General features: G+C 35.0%; 1 protein-coding gene across 8 annotated transcripts in view; it reads right to left on the bottom strand.

Moving 5' to 3' along the window:
* Nucleotides 1-27,379, bottom strand: part of dmd (dystrophin) — a 104,859-nt gene that overhangs the window by 13,515 nt on the left and 63,965 nt on the right. For 6 of the 8 annotated variants that reach the window (XM_058769897.1, XM_058769934.1, XM_058769905.1 and 3 more), the window contains 16 exons: nt 26,868-27,057; nt 22,928-23,100; nt 21,690-21,846; nt 19,794-19,911; nt 19,449-19,717; nt 19,139-19,285; nt 18,211-18,289; nt 17,947-18,007; nt 10,982-11,043; nt 10,359-10,433; nt 9,947-10,148; nt 8,389-8,474; nt 6,594-6,751; nt 6,324-6,490; nt 1,458-1,569; nt 1,191-1,327 (listed from right to left, as the gene is read on the bottom strand). In XM_058769897.1, coding sequence (XP_058625880.1) covers nt 1,191-1,327; nt 1,458-1,569; nt 6,324-6,490; nt 6,594-6,751; nt 8,389-8,474; nt 9,947-10,148; nt 10,359-10,433; nt 10,982-11,043; nt 17,947-18,007; nt 18,211-18,289; nt 19,139-19,285; nt 19,449-19,717; nt 19,794-19,911; nt 21,690-21,846; nt 22,928-23,100; nt 26,868-27,057 — 2,193 coding nt within the window. Of the gene's footprint in view, nt 1-1,190; nt 1,328-1,457; nt 1,570-6,323; nt 6,491-6,593; nt 6,752-8,388; nt 8,475-9,946; nt 10,149-10,358; nt 10,434-10,981; nt 11,044-14,211; nt 14,670-17,946; nt 18,008-18,210; nt 18,290-19,138; nt 19,286-19,448; nt 19,718-19,793; nt 19,912-21,689; nt 21,847-22,927; nt 23,101-24,076; nt 24,203-26,867; nt 27,058-27,379 lie in introns of those variants that run through there. The other 2 variants (XM_058769918.1, XM_058769926.1) reach the window with 2 other exon arrangements.

Below are 27,379 nucleotides of genomic sequence, written 5' to 3'. Positions count from 1 at the left end.
ACAGGACAAGTAGATGCATTGAAAGCATGATAATGACATGATTGTTAAGAAGCACCAAACACACAAACCCACTGATATGACAACACAGTTAAATCCTAACAGCATTTGTAGGGGCCAATAACATACACATATCAATCAATTCTCTTGCAAAATCTGTTTGTTGAGAAATAGTTTGAGCCAAAATTGCTGGTTGTGTGTTAGGATTGAAATGAAAAAAAAAAAAAAAAAAAAAAGTTAATGCTGTAAGAATAATGTGTGTATGCATTTAGCACAGCTTTACAATTACTTTGACAGACTGCACACATTTGCAGCTGCTCCTCTACAGGAGGAAAGATAATTCCACAGCATAAATACTCCTACTGTGAACACGAGTAATGATCAATGCACACGGTAAAGCAGAAAAAACATCCAAGCAAAACTCTTGCAGCTGCAATTTAAGGTTAGCAAGTGTTCAGAATCATCTTTATTTGTCTTGTTTGCTACTGTTTGACCAGGTTAAATTGTTTTATTTAAAGTGTGTCAGATGAAATGTGGCTTTTTCTTCATGTCAGCATTCAAAATTTAAAGAAACAGTTCAAATTTTCCACTAAGAATTTAACATTTTATGGCATTTTTGGCTAAAGAGTTCATTCTTCTCTTTTTTCTTTTAATTTTGAGTGGATTTAAACAGGATAAGACAACCCTTTTCAACTATGAGCCAGCTATGAGCCATGTTTCTTACTATGCGTAAAACGTAGGTCTTTTCTTATAATAGTTCTTGTTGTAAATATAAGTGTGTCAGTGTCATTATTAATGAAAACAAAAACTATTAAAAATATTTTTTAATTGAAAAAGCTAAAATAAAGTTAAATATAAATATTAGATGAATATTTTTACAATTAAAATAAACTGAAAATATAAAAAGAAAAATAAATTATATAAAACAGTATATAAATAATGCTAAAATAGTTGGCCAGTATGATCCTAAATCAGTCTAATCAGTCCATTGATCAAAATATGGTCGACACATTAATTCAGCTCTCTTGATAGCATCTGGAGTTGCAGTGCGATGTGCACTGTGTTTTTAATAATAATAATAATAATAATAATAATAGACAAAAAAAGTAGCCCTATCAGCTGTCTCGTGTCTAATTAATCAGTAGCTGATGGTAACAAACGATGAAGTGAACACAAAAAAGCACGAGTCTCACGTCTCCATATTGTCTCCCTCAAGGATGGTCTGGACGGGAAGGTAACCCATGCGAGGGTGCTTGGCAAAATAGCGCTTTGTCCTGAACTTGTTCTTCAGCACCTTGGCAAAGTCTCTCACGTCCTCTCCTGACGTCGTCTGAAGTAAAAGGAACACAGAGACACAAAGTCATAACTTGCACTTTAATCTTAAAACACATTGACTTTGACATCAGCCAGATACTAAACTTCCGATGCAGTGTGATAAAGGCAAATTGCAAAAAACCTACCGGTGTGCAATATTCAACCATAGGGTACTGCATCTTGTGACCTTTAGCCACTCTGCCAGAAAAGAAGCAGCTTTGGCAGATATCATAGTTAAAGTGCTTTAAACTCCGGTACCTGTAGAGACCAGACACAAACAGTGAGATACGTGTTAAAGTCATTGCCAAAACATTCAAAACATCCTGGATCTGAAGGGACATGCACACCAGATTATTTCCCAGAAAACATTATTAGATCTTGATCCTCCAGGTGGAGCTGTTCCCTGTTCTCACATACTCTCAATAGAGAGCATATTACAGTCATTTTACTGTATTATAATAGTATAATAGTCATTCTAATATGAGGAAAAATTCTGAAGAAAATTCTTTCATGATTTACCTACACAATACATACACTACTGATCAAAAGTTTGGGATCAGTGAGTTTTTTTTAAATTTGTTTCCTTTAAGAAATTATTACTTTTATTCAGCAAGGAGGCATTACGTGCATTAAATGTACGTTACAAAATAGTTTTATACAAAAGATTACTTCAAATAAATGCTGCTCTTTTGAACTTTATATTTATAAAAGAATCTCATTTTCACGGTCTCCAGAAAAATATTAAGCAGCACAACTGTTTTCAAAACGGATAATAAGAAAAACTGCAAATACCAAATCAGCATATAAGAATGATTTCTGAAGGATCATGTTACAAAGAAGACTGGAGAAATTCAGCTTTGATTCACAGTAATACATAACAGATTAAAATAAAATACAATTATTTTAAGTTGTAATAATATATAATACTACTGTTCTACTGTACTTTTGACCAAAGAAATGTAACCCTGGTTAGCTTTGTTAGACTATTTATTTATTTATATTTTTAAATCTTACTGACCCCAAACTTTAGCTTTAGAATAAGCTATTATTGACAGTTTTCTTTTAGTGAGTGAACTGTATTCCTTTGACGACACGGCATTAAAAATGAATGTTATTCCGGAGTGAAAAGTCATAATTTTTAATCGAATAAATCTCTCTTAATCTCCCCTACAACTTTCCTATTCTACTTATATAACCAGAGGCACAGGGGAAAAATATTATGTCACAAACTAAAATCCCTATTTCAATGAAATCCTAATGGATAAAACATACAGTCATGTCCCACATTATTTCTCACTGTAAATCAATAGGTTATGCCAAGTGAAAATATCTTTTAGACATTTTTTGCACATGCACAAGACCCAGATTTTGCCCTTGTTGTTGACCCAACACAGATATGTATAAATACTATCATTAACCTATGTAGAGACTAACATGATAAGTTGATATATTGAACAATTTGTGCATAACAACAGAAGTGCAACTTCTCAGCCTAACATGTAGGGGTGTGAACCTACACTGGTCTCATGGTTCAGTTCGATTACGACTATCATGTCATCAATTCAGTTCAATTCGATATCACGATGCATCATGATGCATTGACGATGCACTGCATCCTCAGTTTTCAGTTTTACTTCACATGTATACAATTTTGTCAATAAATACAATTAGTCAGATATATGAACTGAACCTTTAATTTTACCTGCTCAAACAAAACCCACAGAAGACAACAGGAGCATTTAGAACAAATACCCAAAAGTAAATACTAAAAGTGCATAATGTAAGGAGTGTACTTAAGTACTTAAGTAGTGCAGTGTACTTTCTTGTAAAACATTTAAATATTAAATAGTTTTATTAATTAGTGGTATTACCCCCTGCATATTTTATTTGTGCGTGACACGATTTACACACAGCGTGTCTTGTCCAGGTCGTGCTTACCAGGTTGTTCATAAAAGCGGAAATGTGCCCAGATGTGGGCTTTTAAAGTAGTTGGAGCATTTTTAATTACTCGCACTCGTGGCTCGTCTCCCTCCGCCATTGTATGCTACACAACAAAGCACGTATGCGACAAATGACATCAGAAAAGCGTCAGCACGTTATAATTGGTTATGGTCTATAGAGTGGTGGAACTATGATGTCATTTTGTAGGCAAAAACCCGGAAGCGAGTGCATTTTAGCGCTTCTGGTTCCATCGTCCCAGAGCCAATGGGTTTTTGAATGGGATTTTGGTTAAAACTCTTTAAATAAGGTCCGTGGTTCACACAGGCTCAAGATACTTTCATGTTTTATTCTACGACATAAAACACACCAGTTACACCCCACTCCCGATTTTTTTTAAACTGTTATGTTTCTTAAAAAAGACGGTTGCTAACAAGTTGCTAAATGGGACTACAGGCGCTGTTGAAGACATTTAATGTCATCACGCCAAACAATTTATCAATTTACAGTATTTTCCAATTGTGGTATAATTTGTAATTTAATTAATTATAGAATAACCAATGAATAGTTTCCCGCATTTTATATTGTTGTTCGACAATATTTTTTTGCTTTGCCCTGAAATGTGACATTTCTTTGGATGGAAGATGCTCGTTTTATCGCTTACTGACACGGAGACTCTGGGTTCGGACCATAAGGTAAACTCATATTATGATTATTACATGTAAACACCACATTTTGTTAGTGTACTTTGTTCACTAAAATAAGTTTAATCTCACCATATACAAAAACTCGCTCACTCTGCTGTTTTTTAATAGATTAGATGCAATAGAATTTTACTGAATAGTACGTGGAGACATGTTTTTAATTAAAATATTCATATTAATCAAGGATTTATTGACTTTTAATGCACCTTATTTGTAAATGTACAGCAATACGTGCTTTCATGTCCTTCAGTTATGATTATTTCATTTATTAACTATATTATTTATTACTAATGTCTCATTTCAGTTTTAGTTTGGCTCTAGTTTTGTATTTATATGAAAAGCTTCATGTAGCGTGGATTAAAATTCATATACAGAGTAAATACGTTTCACTAAACATGTTTAAAATAAGTTTGAAACAGTTGTCGGGAGCGCGGTGGTGGTGACGTTGAAGGTGAGCGACCGTGGTGCTGTAGTTCGTTTATAGCCTAAGTTTAGCTTTTAAGTTCTGGCGCTTGTATTTAGGCTTCAAAATTCGTCAAAGTTATATTATTTTGTGAAGATTATCTTGATGGACAAAACGTGTAAGTTTCATGAACTATGATTGAACACAGAGCTTATTTTTGGCGATAATCCAAAAGCCTATGAAAAAATCCTATTGGCTTTTTGTCGAGGAACCAGTTTCATGCTAACAGCTGATCCACCTACAAAGTGTCGTCATAGTTCCCCCACTCTATTACTGAACCAATACCGAATCGTCCTCGTCTGCATCGCGATTCATCGTAGAAACGATTCATTTCGACACCCCTACTAACATGCAACAAACAAGACAAAACAGTGCATTAATGTTAGTTAAAATATCATGCAACATAAATTTGCTGTAGCAAAACTATGGAAGCATTTTGAGCAACCTAATAAACCCATTTGATTTCTATTCTAACAATACAAAACAATGCATAGTTGCATTTAATAATTTTTAGCATTGTTTTTCCATGCTATGCATGATCTTATTCACTGGAAATAAAAAGGATTGAAAAATTAAAGGGTTGGTTCACCCAAAAATGAAAATGATCCTGTTATTTACTCACCCTCAAGCCATCCTAGGTGTATATGACTTTCTTCTTTCGGATGAATACAATCAGAGTTATATTAAAAATGGTCCTGGCTCTTCTAAGCTCTATTATTGCAGTCAGTGGGTGTTTCTGTTCAAACAGTCCAAAACACGTAAAATAAAGTGTGCAAATCCATAAAAAAAAAAAAACGTGCCTCACATGTCTCCGGGGGATGAATAAAGGCCTCCTGTTGCGAATCCATGTGTTTTTGTAAGAAAAATATCCATATTTCAAACGTAATAAACACATCTCTCTCACTTCATCTAACTGTCATAAGCGGAAGCCCTTCCAGCGGATGACGCAGGACGTCGGCGTTGCGTGATTAGTGATGAGCACGGAGAGAGAACAAAACAAAACGCCGGTCACGAATTAGAAGCACAAAAACAAGGATTCGTAAAGAAAAATGTTGGGAGGATTTCGATATAAGCCAAGCGGAGACTGGTTTTCCTTTGGTAAAGTAAGGAAACTTTACTTACTTTGCTCCTATAAACAAACGTTGGTTTTTGCGAGACTCGCAGCATGTGCTGCGCCGGCATCCTACGTCATCTACCGGAAAGGCAGTCTCTCGTGATGGCGTGTACGACAGATAGCAGAAGTTACACAAAACTGTTTATATCGTTTTAAATATGGATATTTTTTTTACAAAAACGCATCAGTTCACTACAGGAGGACTTTATTCACCCCTCCGGAGCCATGTGACGCACGTTTTTTTATGGATTCTCGCACTTTATTTTACGTGTCTTGGACTGTGTAACAGAAACACCCGCTGAATGCAATGATAGATCTTAGAAGAGCCAGGACAGTTTTGAATATTACTCCGATTGGATTCATCTGAAAGAAGAAAGTCATATATACCTAGGATGCCTTGAGGATGGCAAAAATGGATTAATTTTCATTTTTGGGAGAACTAAACCTTTAAGTGTTAAACAGCCAAAAAAATCTCATGAAAAAACAAATGATTCATAAGACAAGGAAGAAAGTAAATAGGGTCACGCTGATACCATGTTGAATTCAAAGTGAAATATACGAAAATACTTTATGCAAAGTACAAGCAGTAATGTGTTCTCCCACCAATAAAAGTAGAAAATATACACTGCAGGTTTCCAAGCCTCAAAACAGACAAAGTTATTCTTTTTCAAAGTCTGCCTTGAAGTTTGGTGCAATGCTTAATAATGCACAAAAAAAAAACTGCTGATACTTTTAAAGCACCTGAGGCCGAATCAGTCATTCTGAATAATAGCACTAAAGAAAAGGTCCATACCTGAAGCCAATAATAGGACATTCCTTACAAATGTTGCATTTAGCCTGGTGCTTTGCTGTCTCAGCGGCCGCCACACGGTGAAGGACAGGAAGCCAAACCATCGACTGAGGTTCTAAACGCATCCAGTCCAGGAAGACTGAAGCCTCTAGCTCTGGTTTGTTATTGGCCTTCATATCAGAGCAAAAGAAAATAAACGCAGGAAACGTAGAAAAAGTGCATATTGGCCGCTTTAACTTAATCTGTTCGTGAATGAAGACGATGGTTACTTACAAACTGAAAGCAACTGCGCACACTGGGCTCGATATTGCTCCCTCCGAAAGACGCCACCTCACCCAGCTGCCTGGGGATCTGAATGGCGTCGTGCAGAAGGAGGCCGAGGCGCCGCTGGTCACAGAAGCCTGTGGCACTGGCCACCTCTCTGAATAAAACTAGAGAGTACAGGAAGAAATTATGAGGGAGACAGGAGAGTCCAAACCATCATATTTTGATTCACAGAAAAAAAAAATCCTTTGATCTATACTCAAGCACCTAATTGAATTTTTCAACGTTCAGTGCCATGCATCAATTAAACGTATTAGCAAAACATAATATGTAGTGTCACACTTATATTAAACATTTACAAAAATGTTATTGATCCATTTATATATGGCTGCTAAAAATCAGTTTTACCTTCACAGCAATAAATTACACTTTTAAATATATTCAAATAGAAAAGTTATTTTAATTTATAATAATATTTGACAATATTACTGTTTTTACTGTATTTTTGATCAAATAAATGCAGCCTTGGTGAGCATAAGAGTATTCTTTCAAAAACATTAAAAACACTTTTAAATGGTTGTGTGTGTGTGTGTTTTCTTTATTATTATTCAGTTTTTCGCCATCATCACTCTGAAGTGTATTAAAACACTTGTAATTAATGTAAATGCCATCAATTGCTGTGCAGTTGCTAGGTGGGTAAACATTTATTTCTGAGCAGCTGTTGCACTATACTGTGTGCTATATACCGTATTGAACCGAATATAAGACGACTCCCCTTTTTCCAGATGTACCTTTTAGAAAAAGGCTTTTTGAAAACCAAATCTTGTTTTTTTTTTTTTTTTCTCTCTCTCTCTATAAAACACTTTTTTTTAAATTAAATTATTTTCATATTGTATATTTTTCCCATTTAAATTTTTGTTTTGAAAGTATGGTAAATACTGGTAAAACGTACCAACGATGACATTGAAAAATATACACTTTTTTATATACCATAAAATAACAGGTAGCCCATCTGAATTATATAACATTTAGGCTATCCATCTCATAGTAGCCTACCAAAATTTAATAACAGTAGAAGTGAAATCTTATTGTAGTCTTCAAATCTGGGTACTTTTAAAATGACTCACAGAGGAAGTTTGGTCCCATCAGGCTAACATGACAGTCACGACTCATGCCGCTGTAAGCTTTTCTTTTTCTTTTGTTTTCACTCGCGATCTTTACAACACACATTACATTACATATTTCATGGCACACTCGTTTTATGCGTTTTTGGCGCCACCTATTGTTGTGGGTATATTATTGACATGTCAAAGTCTAGACCAGGGTTCCTCAAATCTTACCCTGGAGGTCCAATCCACTGCAGAGTTTAGCTCCAACCCTGATCAAACTCACCTGTCTGTGATTTTCTAATGATCCTGAAGACATTGATTAGCATGTTCAGGTGTGTTTGATTAGGGTTACAGCTAAACTCTGTAGGAAAGTGGATCTCGACGTTCAGATTTGAGGAGCCCTGGTCTAGACCCTGAATATAGATGCATTTCCAAGAAAAAAAAAAACATTGTCTTATATTCGGGTCAATACGGTACTCTAAACGAGCAAACTCCAAAGCTTTTACAACTGTGTTTACAGCAGTGCTATTAACAAGCAAACAATGACAACATACTACAAGACACTAAAAACACCGGAGAGAGCTGTAAACTGCTAGCAGTACAGTTCCATAAACTGAGTTAATATCTTGGCTCTTATTATGGCTTAGAGACAGTATAGAAAGGAGGAAGCACATAAGATAAGCAGAAAAACTTACATCTGTACTTATCTTCAAGGTGAGCTTTGCACAAACAGATTATTCCTGTTTTGAAGGATAGGGTACGAATCTTTCCGGCTCGTCCTCTGCAACAAAAAAAATAAATAAATAAATAAGGTGACAAATGACTAAAGCGAGACCGTCAATTGCTATTTTTTTTTTTTGCAGATAGAGTCAAGATCAGAAACAAAATACTCAATGTTTTTGCACCATAAGTTGGTAAAATATACAGTACTGCTGTTGCTTTTAAAAACAAAGACATTCTTTAGAATTTGTTTTGTGCAACCAGGGTATAGAAAGGGTTTTAAAATCAAATTTAAGACATTTTAAGACCTATTTCGCACACAAAAAAATACAATTAATACCGTATGTCCACACACAGAACCCATGATTTCAAAAAAAGTGTCTCTCTTTTATATAATTAATCAGGCTGGGACACTTATTTAATGAGGACTCAACGCTATTTATATAAGCAACAAGTTTAAAATACTCAAAACAAGCTTTATTCAGTCTGTATTGAAAATTGTTTATGTACTAATATATCAATACTTACAAATTAGAGGTTGATTTAAATTGGATTTTGCAGATATGATAAAAATGTGCTTAAAAAAAGGAGATAAATAGATTATTGTTAGACACTAGTAAAATCAATATACTAAATATGTTAAATATTGTTTTAGTCTTTCCTTTCTGTGATGGGGTGGCCCAGAGGGAAGCACTCCTACAACCATCTACAACATCTTTCAATTTCAACACAAAAGAGTAAACAGTCATAATTCATCAACAGTAGCATAAATTCACCATATTTATTGATGGAAAACTACTCTGAAACCATGAGCCTGCAGAATAGCGCCACATTTTGACTCTGAAACATTAAATCATGGCTTTTTGATACTGAACAATCACAGTTTTGTCCCCAAAGTTAAGACCTCTTAAAAATACTATGTTATACCATTTAAGGTGTTTAAGACTTTTTAAGGCTTTAAATTCAATCAAACTGTATTTACGAGTTTTTAACGACCCACAGATACCATGTCAACAGCCCATCTTCTTTAAATAACAGTGCTTTGCAAGACAATCTAGGTAAAAAGCAGAGATAGAATGAAAAGACCTCCAATGTTTTTTCTCTCACTTTAATCTGGGGGACAGACGGGGGTCTTCTGTGGAATCTACCACCTCCATGTACAAACACTGCATGATTTATGGCTCAGTGTGATCCTACTAAGAAACATGCTGAGAGCTGACTTCAACTCCAACTGATACTCTCTGACTCATATGTTCAAAGAATTAATGGATTAGTTCACCCCAAATTTAAAATTCTGTCATCATTTGCTCACCCTCATGTTGTTACAAACCCACATGACCTTCTTTCAATCATGGAACACAAATACGATTTTTCTGAAGCAGTGCAGCAAGGACATTCTTCAGAATTTCTCTGTTTACTTTCCACAGAAGACAGCATGTCATGATTTGGAATTACATGAGTGAGAGTAAATGATGACAAAATTTTAATTTTAACATGTTAAACACACGAACAATAAAAAATGGTTGAACGTACGTATCGTAAACGTTGAGCAGCCAGTTGAGACACATGTCCACACACAGAGGCACGTTAACCAGGCTGCTGTGCTGCTGCTCTAGACGGTCGTAGATGCTGGTCAGACAGTTGATCACTTGCATGATGTCCATAAATTGCTCGTTCTGTTTCAGATTGTGCTGCTCAAAGGCCTCACAGGCTGCAGACATGCCCAGAAGATCCACTGTGCACAGAAAAAAAAGCAAAAGTTGCGAAGGTGTTCTGAGTGGCTACAGTGTTGCAAGGCTAATATTCTAGTAATATGCATACTAATAAGCAACTAGTTAAGAGACCCTCAAATAAAGTGTTACCGAATGTTCAAACTGAAAAAAAAAAAAAAAAAAAAACCTTAACAGTGTTGTGTGATTGCACAGAGGAAATTTTGTGGACTTACAGCAGAGAGCTTTCTGCATTCTTCTGAGCTTCATTGCCGTCCTGTATGCCGAGAACCGTACGTTGTTGAGATCCGCTGTTTAGTGACAAATGTTAATTTTAGCAAACTGATCATGCAACATTTCATTACTGTCACAGTCAAACCTCTCATCTCTGCATTTGACAATTTCTAATTTTGATCTTATTTCTTGGGTTCTGAAATACAGGCAGCAGAAACATCAAGCTAGTTTCATCCAATTAGTTTCTCCATTTTAAATCCACTGATCAAAAATGTTTTGTCTAACAATCTGACATTTTATTCAAGGGCAATTACACTACCACAGATTCAAATACTGCAAATGTGGGTGACTTCATATTAGAGCTGGGAAATATGGTTCAGCCTTTCAATTTTATATTTAAATACCAATATATTTATATATAAACGTGATTTTACATTTACATAATATGATTTACATATTATATCCTTGCTGAGTAATTACTAAAACATTTTAATATACAATAAAATGCCACATGAAGATCTCCATTAACAGTTTTGTGTGACAACAGTAATAAAAAATAATGATGAATTTATATTTAGCCATGTTCAGCCGTACTACATGCATATCAGATCTGAATCAGGCCTACCTAAAGACTGGTACAGTTCTGCCATTTTTGGGTGGTCCCAACATGTTGTTTGGGTTTGGTGACTGAAAGCAAAAACATCATGAAATACAATAAACAGTCCCTCTGCCTGAAAAAAAAAAAAAACTTCATAATAAATACCAAAAGGCTATAAAGGCTACACAACGTCCATAAATGTGTATGACTCATATTTAGTGCTAGAGACAGTGTCATCCATTTAGGGTAATACAGATTAAGACAAGGCCTTGAGTCATTTTACATCAAACAATAAATCTGTGTAGTCTTCAAACTCAAGAATAGCTAAGTTATATTCTTCATCTTCAACTGACACTAGAACACATTTAATAAATCCATTAATGCAGGATTATCATGACATTGGCTAAAAACATACCAACTATAGTTCAGACATGCTGTCTATGATAACATCTCTCCTTTAAAGGAATAGTGCACTTAAAAGTGAACAGTCAGCCATTTACTCATCCTCATGTTGCTACTTGCGTTATTTTGTGGAAGACAGAATGTGAATTTAAAAGAATACCCTTGCCTGGCCATTATTTTCAGTACAATGGAAGTAAATGAGAAATGGGGTCTTTACGCGAAAAAAGGCAGCATAAACGTATCATAAAATTGGTCCATATACACAAAACAACTGTACCACAATTATGCTGTTTAGTGACTTTAGAGCCTCCATTTCTATTTCACTTTCATTATAATTGAATATAACGACCAGAATGTTCTTCTAAAATATCCCTTTTATGTTCCATGGAAAAAAAGTTCCACAGGTTTGGAACAACATGAGGGTGAGAAATGACAGATCTTTCATTTTTGAGTGAATGGTGCCTATAAGAAAAAAAAACAAGGGATGAAAGGGACTTTTACAAGATGTTGTAATGTGCTTTCCCAGTTATGTAATGCATAGGATTTAAAAAAAACAAAAACAAACATTGTCACCATTATGCCAGAAGTTTAAGGTCTCTTGAGTAAAGATGACTGAATAGGCAACGTGCCAAAACTAAACAAGTTACGCAAAGAATTGTGGGCATGTTTATGACTGGAACTCACTAAACTGCAACTTATCCCAATTAATAGCGGTCCTGTTGCATGTGCATTTAGCAGTGACTGAAAACATTTAAAAACTGATGGAACTTAAAGAGTCAAAAGCTCATCTCTGCCAAAAACTTGTCTTGCAACTCATAATCACTTTATCTGATATTTCCCATGAATAAATAGTTTGAAGTTCATTGTTTAGATCCTACTTCTGACCATGGGAGTATTTTTGAGTTATTGTACTGGGTCGTCTTTGTTTGAATCGTAAAAGAAGAGAGTTTAGATTTCTACATTCACAACAATGCCTGTTTTGTTCCAAGGGCTCTAAATGAATCCATTAGTGGAAATGCAATTTACACTACTGAGATGCCTTGTTTTGAAGTGTTGCTATGGGCCGGGATGTTTTTGTGATTTTGGGTTTAAGCCAGCCAAGCAGCTCTGCAGAATTCTAATAAGGTTGAGAAACTTCAAAACTAATAAATTATACCCAGACCCTACAGTGTTTTTAGTAGGAAGAAACACAGGCTGGGGTTCCAACCATAAACAAAAATGAGATGAAAGTGAACTTCCAAGCATTGTTTTTCAGAAGCAATTTTTTTTTTTTTAAAGTCAAAGAGGTCAAAATGAAAGGATTTTTTTTTAAAAAAAGGTTGCAGAAAACATCAGTGTCTCTGAAATGCAAACATTATGGCATGGAATCACTTTCACAATTGGACCACTGAAAAATACCATAGTAATACCAATCTCATGGGACTGTGACAGGATTTTTGTTAGGGATACTGCTGACCTGGAACACCTGTGAAACATTTATCTGAAGCAACAATATAAATGATATTTTTAAAACCTGGTAAACTTGTATTTTTTGAGTAATACACTGTAGATGTTTACTATCCATTATAGACTAATGTAAGCCTTCTAGTCTCTTAAACTCAATCATGGAATCATGTCAGCAGACTTTAAGGAAACGCATGAAATGTGAATGCTGTCAGACTGAACTCATGTGTGAATGGCCTTCTGAAAGCATCACAAATGTCCTGCATTGTTTGATGCCATGCATATCACAATTATTTTGTTCAACGCACAGCCTCAAAACCACTAGAAGCTATTCAGATTTCTTAATTGAAGTATTAATAATAATAAAAACAAAACTTACTGACCCCAAACTTTTAAATGGTAGTGTATATATAATTACAAAACAACAACAACAACAACAACATGTAGTACAATGACTCAACAAAAGGCAATTAATTAATTACAATGCATTTAGGAAACATGTTGTCTTTATCATGCTTAATATTTCTTCCAAAGAAGTACAAGGTTCTGTACACATCACAATATATAGGCCTATCCGTCTTCGTATTTTAAGAAGGGGTAATCTTTGACATCAAAAAGTTTGAAACCCCCTAACATACACAATTTGTGGGCACCACAGGCAGCTTTCTATGCTTTGATACCCAGTGAGTATCTGGCAGCGCCCTCTAGGTTCAGGTAGTCTCGGTAGAGCATGCCAATGGCCTGATGGCAATTTTCCCACTGAGATCTCCATACCTGCACATCTCAAGGCGGTGCATGAGCGGAAGTACAGCAGTAATGTGGGTTTGGACAAGAAGGAGGAATGCCCACCTACATGCATGCATCTAACAGCACAGGGTACCCACACACACGCATCACCCAGACACCTCTAATTGTGGCTCTTGGTTATGGTTGAATGCAAACGCAGCCGTAAGTATGTGGTTAAAACCAAAACAGTGATCTTCTGTGTGGCATAACGTTAACTTATGGGAAGCGCTCGAATATGGAGGAGTCTGTAAGGCCAAGCCTCGTTATCAACATAAGGATTTCCAATCAAATACAGCTCAAAAACATGCATGACAATATGAACGCCGCGTTAGGTTTATCAGCCTGCATGCTGCAAGAAGGGCACAGCAGGAACATCAGGAACTATCGATGTGTTTGGCATTGGAAAAATAAACAAATCAAGCGCTGAACGGGCATGTCGCTAAAAAGACGAGGACATCCCCGGCTGCGCTGGCTCCACGGAAAAACAGAACAAGCACCTGCTTAGCTGTAAAGAAAACTAGAACGGAAAAGAAGCAGCAGCTATACGGCAGATGGACGAATGCAAAACTCCTCGGCGTCCTCTACTCGCACGAGCCGACATTTATTCGGGTTTGCATTGCACTTACTTTCTCAAGTTCTCCCTCATATCGCCTCTCGGTAATCGGCTAATCCAAAGTGTGTATTTTTTAAATCCCGATGGTTCGACGTTGTTTGGGGCGAATCACCTCCGCGGTGTTCCCTCTCTACAGGGGAAAAAGCATCCGACTTCCCTGCGATCTCCCTCAGCCAGAGCAGCTCAGACGAGGCGGAGCTTTTCCTCCAGCTCCCTTCCCCCTCTATAACTCCTCTCGCTTGCTCTCTCTCTCTCGCTCACTTACAGGCTGTGCCTCAAAACCTAGCATGCCGCCTACCTAGACCACATTTTATGGTATCGCTGTGGAAACCGTTTAAATATCGGAATCCGAGGAAATACAGAGTCCTAAAAATGCTGGAATGTAACGCGCCTATAATCGACTCCACGTTCAAACTCGCCTGTTTGATTCGATTAATTGTTCGTGCAATGTTGGAACGCTCTTGTAATGCTCAAAGTGAACGTCTGAACTTTTAAATGGTGCTCAAAAAATGCTCAATTAACTGCTTAAACTCGCGACTGACGCTGAAAATGCTCGAATAAAACATCCGAACGTTCCGATGATTTCCATAAATGCAATCAAACGTTTGAGTGCATATGAAGCCAAAAAATAAATAAATAAAAAATTCGAACCAATAAAACGGAAAAAAGCTCAAATCAAATGGTCGAAAAAAATTAAAACGCTCGCCTATGATAGTCAAAATGCTCGATTAACAGTCTACGATGCAAAATAAATAAATCAATAAAGTGAGTGAATGGAATGTTGGCGCGTTTGTTGCAGGAGTGTTAAACACTGCATTGAATAATCTGGCGAATCACACTGTCGAACGTTCGCAACAAAAATGAATCCTAAAATGCTTTAATGGAATGTTCTAACGCTCCTATAAAACAGTAAATTTCGCGTTCGAACGCAACTGTGATTTGCCAAATTGTTCAATGCAACGTTTGAACACTCCTCCTGCAATAAAATGCCTTCTTCCTAATCAACTGCTTAATCTCGCCATTAATCTTGAAAAATGCTTGAATTAAAGATTTGAACGTTCTGATGATTTCCATAATGCTCAGATCAGAACGTAAAAACGAACGTAAAAAAATCGCTCCAATAATACGAAAAAAAAAAAACAATCAAATGGCAAAAAAACAAACAAACAAACAAAAAAAAAAACAACAACAGTTGGCCTATGGTCAAAATTCTTGAATTAAATGGTCTTTGTGAAATAAATAAACAAAGTCTGGATCCTATAGTCAAACATATCTATGATTTAAAAATTCATTTCTAAGGCAGGCAGCTCACTGGGATTTGAGACACAACCACTCAGAGTGTGGAAATGATCAGTATTTACTTTCTTGTCGGGGAAGCCTAGATGGGTTATTTATTCTCTGACAAAAGCTGGTGCTACAATGCCATAATCTCATTTTATTAGGCTTACATTTTGCATAAATTCTAAATAAATTGTGATCCAGATAATATGCAATACTTTGCTTAGTTTGCTTAATTTATTGGATGGGATGGAGTTCATGAAGTTTATGAGTAAAAAGCCTATAAAAAGTTTATGGGTAAAATATTTCATTGGATAACACTTTTATAATAACTTTCATTACTGGCATTAACGAACATTAGATCACTACTGTACATATATAAATGTCATGAAACTTGGATTCATATGTATATTTCATATAAATGAGTGAATGAACTACTGATCTGTTAAGCATTAATGTTTGTTGATGACTTATTAATGAAAGTTATTATAAAGCGATCCCCTTTATTGTCCTGCAGCTTCTCATATGCAATTGGCTGGAAAGAACAAATTCTAGTGCCATCTGACTGCAAGTACTGCTCCGCTTGACCAGCATTAATAACATTCATAATCTATGACAGCATCATTAAGAGTCAGTTCTCTCCTACTTGAAGTTAGATTCATGCACTGCCATGAGCATAAATGTTGCTATGAATTTATATGAAGGTTGTATACATACATTAAAGATTAAACGAAATACTGTATGCCAAGCAAGTGAGTAATAACATGCATTACATGCTGGGGGGTTTCAGCTTGGTTGTTTCGAATTGATCTGTTATAGAGAAAGCCTGGCATAACTGGCTCAGGAAAATGAAGACACAGTTAACCACATATTCACATGACCATTTCTGAGGATGATATAGATTTTAAGCCACGCAAGTGATGAAATCACTATACTGGAATGACTCTTATTATAAGCCTATGCACACTAATGTTTAGAAGTATGGGGTCAATAATTGTTTTGTTTTTTTTATTAAGAATTTTTTGAAAGAAGTCTCTTATGCTTACCAAGACTGCATTTATATTATCAAAAATACAGTAATATTGTGAAATATTTGTATAATTTAGAATAACTTTTATATTTTGATATATTTTAAAATGAAAATTATCCCTGTAAGACAAAGCTGAAATGTACATTTCTTATTATTATCAATATTCTTACAACATTTCTCATTATTATCAATGTTGAAAACAGTTGTGCTGCCTAATATTTTTGTGAAAACAGTGATAGATTTTTTTTTTCAATATTCTTTTATGAGTGGAAAGTTCAAAAGAACAGCATTTATTTGAATCAGAAATCTTTTGCAACATTATTAATCACTTTATTGTCGCTTTTGATCAATTTAATGCAACTTTGATGAATAAAACTATTAATTTCTTTAAAATATCTTACTGATCCTAAACTTTTGAACATTACTCTATGTATATATGAGGTTATTGCAACTTGTAAGCAAGACAAGTGGGATGAGCTGTGCCGCTTTACGTTTTCCTCTAGGCAAAGAAAAATCAGATAGAAGGGAAAGTAATACTCATAATTATATTGCAGGATGTCTGCTATAGTATCTACTGAAACAAGAAGCGTCTATATCATATAGCTATGGAACATAACTTCTAAAAATGTACTAAGCTCTGCATGTCAGGGGGTATGTAAAATCCAGAATATTTTAACATTCTGTAATATCTCCTGCATTTTGATGTAAAACTTGCTATCACCATTTGTTAGCCACTAGCACAAATTTTCTCACGGGTACTATTTTAGGGAAAAAGTGCTTCATTTAATAACTCACGACTGACCTAGGGTCAAATAATATACATGGTTTTATACATTGGCAATTTAACATGTATGAATAAAGGTACTGTGTATTTTTGACCTTGGATAAGATTGCTTTGACATGAAATTCATTATAGAAACTTTAAAAAGCATTTCTACATTGCAGGAATAAAAAAAAAAGTAATATTAAAATAAAATCCTAATAGCAAAATATTACAGTCACCAGGGTTGACATTTTACTCGTATACTGTTTAGTTTTGTAACGACACATTTATGTATCACTTGTTACAAAGAGCAAAAATATATGATTGGTTATCTGTATGAATGCAACATTTGGTTTAATATGAAGAACAGTATTTGTGAAAGTCGCTCACTCAGTCATCTGTGCGCAGAAGTTCTCAGCTATATGTGATGCATGCTGCTACATGCATTGGCAGAGCCTAATTTATCATCTCAGATTATTCTGCACAAATTTTCCAGGGTGATATCTCTGTTCGGAAAAAAGGTCATGGAAAATCACTTTTCTTTGGTAGTCTGCCGCCAGCTGTGATATATTTCTTAGTCTGGGAGCTTTCATAGTGTTGAAATTCAATTTGTTAATTCAGTGTGGACCTTGAATGTGCCTGACATCAACATGTGGGCTGAGTTTGGGAAGACTTACTTGATATAGTAGGGCACATTGTTGGGCGAAGTAGAGCGTTCAAGAGGGCTTTCAACAGATGCTGTGTGCAGAAAAGAAAACCTATTTGTGTTACCTTAATTTCAAAGCCCTTTCTATGCAAACATTTCTTCATTTGGTACATGACACATTTTATGTACAGTAACTGACTTGACAACTAAGTACACAGGATTAGTATATAAGTACAATGTTATGACATTTCAATAATCATAATATTGCAAAACAGAACAACAAAAACACACTCACCATGTAAGAAATTCTGAGACTGGGGCCCCAAGTCCTTATAGGCTGTGGTCAGCTGGGTCAGATGTTCCTCGATGGAGATCTAAAAACCACAGAACAGACAGAAAAGAGGGACTAGAATTAATAGCTGTAAATAGTCAGTTTTAGTTATGTTTTTAATCACTATTTTAATTTTATTTCAGCATTTCAATTAACAAAAATGATTTTTAAATGTTTTAGTTGACAATAACAACACAAAGGAAACAATGACAGCAATGAACAATAAAACAATTTTAAAAGAAACCTATTATACAAAACATTTTTTCTTTAGAATATTTCATCATGATTGTTTTTATGTTTCTGTCCTACTACCTTTTATTAAATAATGCCTTTCTGTTTCCTTTGTCAAATCTCTGAAGGACATATTATTTTTGTGATCTGCTTGTTGCATCTATTGCTGACATGTACACTTTTCTACAACTTCTCAAAGATTGAACTGCATTTTTTGACACGTTTTGTTTCAGAAACTTAATCTGTGTCCTGACTAGATTTATAAATAGTTGGTCCGTTGGAATGAGTGTTATTTTAAATTTAACATGAAATCAAAACTAATTTGTTTGTATTAATTGGTGCATGTTAATCTAGTTTGTCTTTGTAATCTTTAATCAAAATGTAATGCCTTGCTTTTTGTCTGAAACAACTGTCCTTTTTGCTGATGTCCCGAAGCCCATGTTGGCTACTGGATAATGTTAACCAATAGCCAAATAGCTATTTAGGCATTGTTTTGGTGTAATCGCTCCATTCAGGTATGGGACAGTCAATCAGTTCCCAATGGATCAAATAAAGTCCCTCAGTTCTCGTTAAACATGGTCTTTTGCTTGAAAACACATAAGATTACGTTCCAAAACAGCAATTTATATTGACTTTAAATTAGAAGAACAAGGATGGATACCTGCAGGAGCCTCCATCTCATGTTGAGGTCATCGATTCTGCTCAGGTTGTCTGGAGAAAGTTGAATGTCAGGTGGTCCAAATGTGGAAGCCAGCTGGTTCACCTGATTTACATTATCCTGGATGGGAGCTATCTCCTCCTGGAACACCTGGAAAAATACATAGAATATTGATGCCTTTTGGCAAAAATGCTAAATATATATAATAAATATATATACACCATGGTATAAACATGTTACTACCATGGTATCGCCACGGAACATGTCCAAAACATCTCATCCCTTATAACATGTACCATGAGAGGACACCAACCTTTACTCTATCTATGTGGTTTTGCAAATCATCTATGAGCAGGTCACCAACAGGCTTCCAAGAATTCTTCACGGTCTCAGCCTGCCGTAGCTTGAAGTCCAGCTGATCCTGGGCATCCTGGAGCTCCATCAGCCTTTCCATGGCCAGTTCCAGCTGTTGCTGCCAGTCAACGGCAGCTGTACCCAGATTCTTCCATCGCACCGTTACATCCTCCACTTCTTTACGCAATATGCGGCCCACATTTTGAACCCTCTCTTCAGGACTTACATCTGGGCAGCACATAATGCAGGTTGTAGCATCTGGAATTTCTTGTATTGGGTATATGTGTAAGGAGAAATTTCATACCCTTTTGTCCAGGCCTCTGTTTCAGACCCTCACGAGGCATCTCAGCGAGGAAGGTTTTAGCATTGTCGAGTGTTCCATTAATTACTGGTTCTTTGGCACCCAATTCTCTTCTGAAGCCCTGTTAAAGCATGGAGATTTGCTATCAACAGTGTCTATGTATGTCTAGGTGAATATTTCTGCAACTTTAGCACATATGCATCTTATTCAGATACTGTACACCCCCTACAGTCACACTTAACCAGGTGCTATTTGTGCTGGTATAGTGACGCCTCATGCATATTTAAATTAATCCATTGTCATTCCTTCCTGGGCAAACATGCCTACTTCCTATGCAAATAGGAGCTCATTATAGAATGCACTGGATTCACAAATATCAATTTAGCAGGATGCAATTAACACAGTACTGTTACCAATGTTTGTGTACATTTTCTAGTGATCCTTGTGTGAAAATTTTACTGCTTAGATCTTTCAGCCATTTTTCTGGGCACATTTCCATGCAATACAAACTGTCATCAACTGTTTCTACATCATTACATGATATGCATTCCTTCAAAGAGCCAGGTGCTAAAATAATGCAGACATTGCATGCCAGTGTTGTGACCTAAAACGACAAAAATATTTGTTTTGGTAATTAAAAATAAAATAAAATAAGGATGAAAAAGTTCAAAAAAAAAAAAAAAAAAAATTACAATTAAATGTTTAAATACTAACATTACTAAAACTGAAATCAAAATAAAGCTAAATAGAAATAGCAACAAAATAACATTAAAATGAAACCTGAAAATCTAAAAAAGTAAAATCAAAATGCTTAATGAATACTATAATATTATATAAATAATACTAAAATAACAAAAATCCCATGTGACACTATTAGTGGGCACGTTTCATTCATTATTGTTTTTATGAGCAAACAAACTCTAAAAATTACGTTATCTCAACGTGTCTCAACATCTGTAAGATATAAAAGGAAGTTGATCATTATTTATTTATGAAAATGTTTAGCATTTTTCTAATTGTAATAAAAAAATGTATTCTTAATTATATTATCAGCATAGAAATTTGAGTGAAAGGTTGGATTGATATTGTGTTGCATGAAGTCCACAAGTTTAGGTAATGATGATGATCATAATAATAATAATACATTTGATTTATTATGCGCTTTTCTCATACACAAAGCTCTACAACAGTAAATACAAGTGAAAATACAAAATTGAATACAATATAAAACCTCATAACCAAGTTATCTAGTATGATTTTAGAATGATCCGAAGACCGTCCTGTTTCTCAATGAACGCAAAGTAATCCAACCTTTTGTGAAACTTAGTTCACATGTTCAACACATTATATTTAATACAAAAAATGTATATCATAACTATTGTTTTCAAACTTTATTTCCAAGTTAGAATGGAAAAATACATTCTAGGGTTTCATTGCGGTCTCAGATGTTTGCTCAGACACACAGCACAGCAATGCCAATTTATTTAATAGTCTGCAAAACTTTTGTTCAATTAAATTTCTGCTGAGACTTTCTTTGCAGCTCCTACACACATGCCAGTTTACTTCCCAGTTAACTGCACCTGTAGAGTGTGACAGTGACTCACGCTCACTGAGCTCCCTATACTAACTACTTCACGACCGCATCCTGTTTACAGCGGCCCCTGACAGCTGATGGCCATCAGCAGATGTTAATTGGTCCGCACAACCATGCAAAGAGACAAGGGACTTTGCACCTCTCCTACGCAAGATATCATCTCCATCTGTTTAAATATTTAACAAGAACAGACTCCGATAATGATCACACTTGGGCGCAACAAAAGACAGAAAGCATAAATCACGTCTCGAACGTCATTCCTCATGCTTTCAGTGAGGGGCGAAGAGGATGCGTCCTGGACTCACCTTGTGCGTAAGTAGTTGTTGGTGCACGGTTGGCACATCGCCCCCTACTGGCTTCTGCTTTTCTAGCTCCTCCCTCTTCAGCTGCAGCCAGTTGAGCAGCTCTTGTAAGGACATGTGCAAGTGTTTCCACTGATCCACACCTGCATCCAGATAGGGCCTGAGGAGTCGAATGGATGGTGAGATGCGACGCTGCCAAGTATCGAGTGTTAAATTACAAACACCACTAGAGAGCACCATACTGTCAGACCGCAACTGAATTTTACAAAGAAAGTGCTGGATAAAGGAGGAGATTAGAGAAATCTTTGAATCTTGTATTTGAATATGCATGAACATTAGAAAAGCTTTTACCAGCTCTTTCTTCTACCAAGGCAAATATGGTTCTAGAAGTTGCTTTTTAGCACTAATGGAACTCAAATTTGCATTCAAACATCATGAATTCAGACCTTATGTGAAAGTATTACAGATTCTGCCAGGAGAAAAATTGTAGACTCGAAAGCAAAACTAAAAGATTTTTACATTTGCTGGAAATATGAGTGGTGCAAAACACACCAACGTGATGCTAAGTTGTTGACACAGTGTTATATACAAAATAGCTATTAAATTATTAAATAATTATAAAAACAAGACAGAAATATATTACTGTTGTAAATAATAATTTAATGACACTTTTGAAAGTTTATGGGTCTTTGTGAATGGCTAAAATGAATTAAAACAAATAAATATCAAATAATAAATGATAATTAAGACAAATATAATATAGTTGTAAATTACAATAATTTTACATTTGAAAATATTACAGTAGACAAAAAGTTATTTTAAATTGTAATACTATTTCACAATATTAGTTTTTATTGTATTTTTGAGCGCATAAATACAGCCAAAGAGACTTCATTAAAAATATTTCAAAATCAAACTAATTTCAAACTATATACACACACACACATACACACACAAATATTCATTCATCATTCATTTCTGTAATGCAAATGATCCAGGCAAATAACACATTAAAAGTGTAATATTTAATGTTAGGGAACCCTAAGTGTTAGCAATGCCTTGCAAGCAGGACTAAAAATATGCCGGCTTATACTTTATATTTAAAGTCAAATAAATGCAATGGTTTGCACATATTATTACACAGGCCTAGGGCTTATATATGATCACATTATTTTTCAAAGCCTGTTTCTGCTCAGCGTGAATTCTTCCCAGGTTAAATATAGATGATTAATTTGTCTTACCTTATACTCATAACTTTGTTACACAACTCATGCCACCGATGCCCCATGTCATCAAGCCGTTTTTGTAGCACCACGGCATTGTCTGTTCCCTCCAGAGATGACACGATACGCTGTCCGTTTTCATCTAATGAATGGTACATCTCCCGGTGGGCATCAATCTCTGCCTGGAGATCCTGCGAGGATTAAAAGAGATCACAGACATCCAAGTTACAGTTCACCATGTGATTAGGGATAAAGAAAGTGTTTCTTTTACTTCTCCTGATACTTGTGTACATGCTAACAAGAGGAACATGTTTTGCTCTAATCGAATACAACATGCCACAGTAATAGTAATGTTTATTTTAACCGGGAACACTTGGATTGCATTTTCATTGAATAAAATCAAATAAAATACAATAAAAATGAGTGTTATTTTAGTATCATTGAGGTACTATAGTTTTTTAAATATTTTAATTAGTTTTAATTTTTGTATTTTCCATTGCTTTAATTTTAGTTGAAGTTTTAGTAATTTTGTTGTTTTATCATTTGTATTAGATACCTTTTTTTTTAAACGTCTATATAGCTTTTATGAATTTGTATTCCTGTTTTAGTCATTTAGAACATCAAGTTGAACTAAATGTAAATGAGAAATGTTGCTTTATTTTATTTTTATAAGTAAAAAAAATATTTTTATTGTTTTAGTTTTAGTCAATTACAATAACCCTGAATATAATAATATAATATATACCTTAAAATCTTGATATTGATTTAAAGACAAAATCAAGAGTCAATAATAGTTTCAAATGTTATCACTGCTCTCATTAATTAAAAATTGCATTTTTAGACATTTTAGTATTTCATAAGGTAACGTAAATCAGCAGCATTTCAAAATTCATGTGCTTTAAATGGAAATCTATTTTATCACCATATTTCACAAATCACTATGAATGTATTGATACATTCAAATAAAAAAAGTTTTTTTTTTGCTTTATTTTAGAATAGATTAACCGTTAACAAACCAACCATTTTCATGCATTTTCACTGACAACATTTGAAGTGTTTGTTCTCATAGTTTGAGATTGCACAGACCAATTTCATTCAATGTCATGATGCAAGCCAAACAAATCCAAAGTCACGAAGCAACCGCGAAGCTGACAGTGAAGATCAAACCTTAACATGATACGTCTTCCTGTGCAACATATCCAATGAACGAGTGACATCAAATGAATGGAAAACAGCCCGTCTGACTGTCTGCAGCGACAATCCTTTAATTCCCCACCATGTGGACGTGTCTGACGCGAGGCGAAAACGAGGGAGAAAGGGACACCGTGAGGATGAGAGCGAGGAAATGTATTCTGCGACCATGTGTCTACATGCGATGTGAAACGAGCTGCAGAATGCCAGTCGCGGAGGCACACTGGCCCTGTTGTTTGAGGCGCGAGTGGGCACTGCGAGCGAGGAATGGGTCAGAGCTGGTTTTCTGGGAGAACAGAGGCTTCTCTTTATAGCCCACGTCTTTGTCTGCCTCTTCATATTTAACTGCGTCTCTGCACCGTTGCCAAATGCACATATCTCCCATACCAGTGAGCAGCGGGCGACCTGGACAATGGACCCGTCAGTTTACTCTGCCTTCCTAATAAATAACACTTAAACTCCTGAGAGCTGATAATGGGAATGGAGTTTAACATTATTTACTCTTCAGTAATACTGTTATAGTGTTTATGTCCTAAAACCCCAGAAAACCAGAACCGCATCAAACACTACTCTGTACAACTGTTTAAATCTAAAGAGGAGTGCTGTCCTATCTGTATTTTAATGCAGAAAAGCTGCAGGTGGATAACGGTATAGAATGATCTATAAAAGTGTATATGTATACTTATTATTTTTTTATTTAATTTATATTGTTCACAGATGTTTGTGATATTAAAACCAAAGCGGATAAGCAATTTAGGGCAAATTTTCTATAAGGAGTGAACACTGAGTAGTTTTCCCAAATGGGGGTCATGAGGAAACTGCAGGGTGTTTGTGAGTTGATGAAAAGCTGATTAATTATATTGAATGTAAAATTTAAATATATAAATAAATAAATAAATAAATGGGGCTGCATGATGCAATTATCAAATCACAGGCTTCAATTTAATGAAATAACTGTATAGTCTGATTCACTGCATGTTTTAGAGTGAAGCATGCAGCACATTTCATTATTATAATTATCAAAGTTTTATTTTACAGTACATTTGTGATTTACAATAGTAATACATTTCTGTCTTTATTTTTTATCATTATTTTATCATTTATTTTATAGGTGTTGAAACGGTTACTAATTATACACATTTTAAAAAACTACTAATAACAACAATTAAAATCATTATTAATATTTCTATTATTATCATTATCATCATCATCATCATCAGAGAAACTCCAAATATATTGTGAAATTATTGTAAATTACAACTATAATATATTTGTATTTTTATAATTTTTATAATTATTTTTAGAATAGTTAAAATATTCTACTATTACTAATAACAATCACAATTAAAATTATAATAATTATTATTATTGTTACTAATAATACAGTTAAAATACTACTAATAATAACAACAACAGCTATTATTATTATTATTACACATCAGAGAACTCCTAAATGTATTAAATTACTGTAATTTACAACTATAATATATTTATATTATAATTTGTTTATTATTTTATAATTATTTTTAGAATACATAAAATATTCTACTAATAATAATAATCACAATTAAAACTTATTATTATTATTATTATTATTATTAACATCACAGAACCATGATCATTCAAATGTGTTATTAAATTATTATAATTTACAGCGGTAATATATTTCTGTCTTTATTTTTGGAATTATTTTACAAATAATAGTTAAAACATACTACAACTTTTAATGAAAAAAAAAATTAAAATGATTAAACTTTTTTTATTATTATTATTATTATTATCAACATCAGAGAACCATGAATATTCAAATGTGTTGTTAAATTACTGAAATAATAACTTAAAATCTCAGAGGGTACTTCAACTAAATATTTGATGTCTAAGAGGTTCGACTGACAAAAACAAACAAACAACAACAAACTGAAAACCCTGAAGTAGGGTTTCTCTCATCAATGCGTGTGGGTGCAGGAAATGGAAAACCTGGACTGGAGCTGGAAATGCTCTAAACAAGTGCTTTGGGGGATTTCATGCATTCTGAGTTATCTACACTGGTAAAGAGTTGGATTCTCTTGCTAAAAATACAGTTTCAAAAAATGATTTGAATGTATGACAGAGTAATTCTGTGTCAAATACACTCCTTCCGGGTTCGTATGAGTGTCGAGAAAATATTTTCGAGCACGGCCCTTCATGACGTCATGGAGAGAGGAATTCCTGTGCACACCCTTCAACATCATCGGCAGCGCTGCACAGGACTCTAAAGCAGTGTGTTTTTAGATGTGAGCTAAAGATAACCATGTTCAGCTTCCCAGCATTACGTGAACTGTGGATGCAGTTTGTTTTTCCAGGGCAGCAACGGAGTTTCGCAAGTGTTTGTTCCCGTCATTTCAGTGACAAATGTTTTATAAACAAGGCCCAGTTTGGCGCTGGCTTTGTACATTGTTTGATACTGAAAGATGGAATGGTCCCAGCTATAAAAGATCCCGGTCATGATTCAGAACCGGAGGCGGTAAGTGTTTTGTTGGCAATCGGCGCTCACGTGCACGTGACTCTTTAGCTCTGCCCAAGGCACGCTCTCTCTAGAGAATCCTAAAGCTATATCTTTCTTTTATAAATATGATGAAACTAAATACTCTTTGGAGATATGAAGGATGCAATACTACTCTATAGCTACTCAAGATTAACATGAGATTGGGCAAAACTGTGTGTGTTACATCCCTTTTAACCAAAGAGGGAAAATTGCTGTGACATGCAATTTGGAAATACTGCTTACCTGCCATTGCTCAAGTAAATGCTGCACTGTGGCAGGGTTTTCCAGAAGTCCCTCCTTAAACGTGGCGTCTTGTAAGACATTGGCTGTGGTTTCTGCTTCAGTTAGCCAATTAAGGAATTTCTCCAGGTCCAAGTAGAAATGCTGCAACTGTCGCAGTCCAGCTTCCAGATCTGCCTCCTTGTCCCCTGCACTGAAAGGGAAATGACTTCATTATTATATAGAAACGAGGTTAAATTAAGTAGCACCTTAACATCCTTCTTTAACATTTTATATATGTTATTATTAGATTGTTAAATCTGTTGGTAACACATGCTTTAAACATCAAACCACAGAATCTCGAATGGCACACAATTCTCCTGAAAGCAATTGCACCTTTGAAAGAACCTCTTATGTACCCTCACTGTTGTCAGCAGTGCATTATTTTCAGACTCAACAATACCACAAATACTTCCTTTCAGGTAGAATGTTATTATATGCCACTCCACTGGTTGGTGATACTGACAAATCAAAGA

This window comes from Onychostoma macrolepis, chromosome 01, assembly GCF_012432095.1.
Source record: "Onychostoma macrolepis isolate SWU-2019 chromosome 01, ASM1243209v1, whole genome shotgun sequence".
Classification (NCBI taxonomy): domain Eukaryota; kingdom Metazoa; phylum Chordata; class Actinopteri; order Cypriniformes; family Cyprinidae; genus Onychostoma; species Onychostoma macrolepis.
The sequence above is the reverse complement of the archived record's forward strand: the minus strand, read 5'-3'. Positions and strand labels throughout refer to the sequence as shown.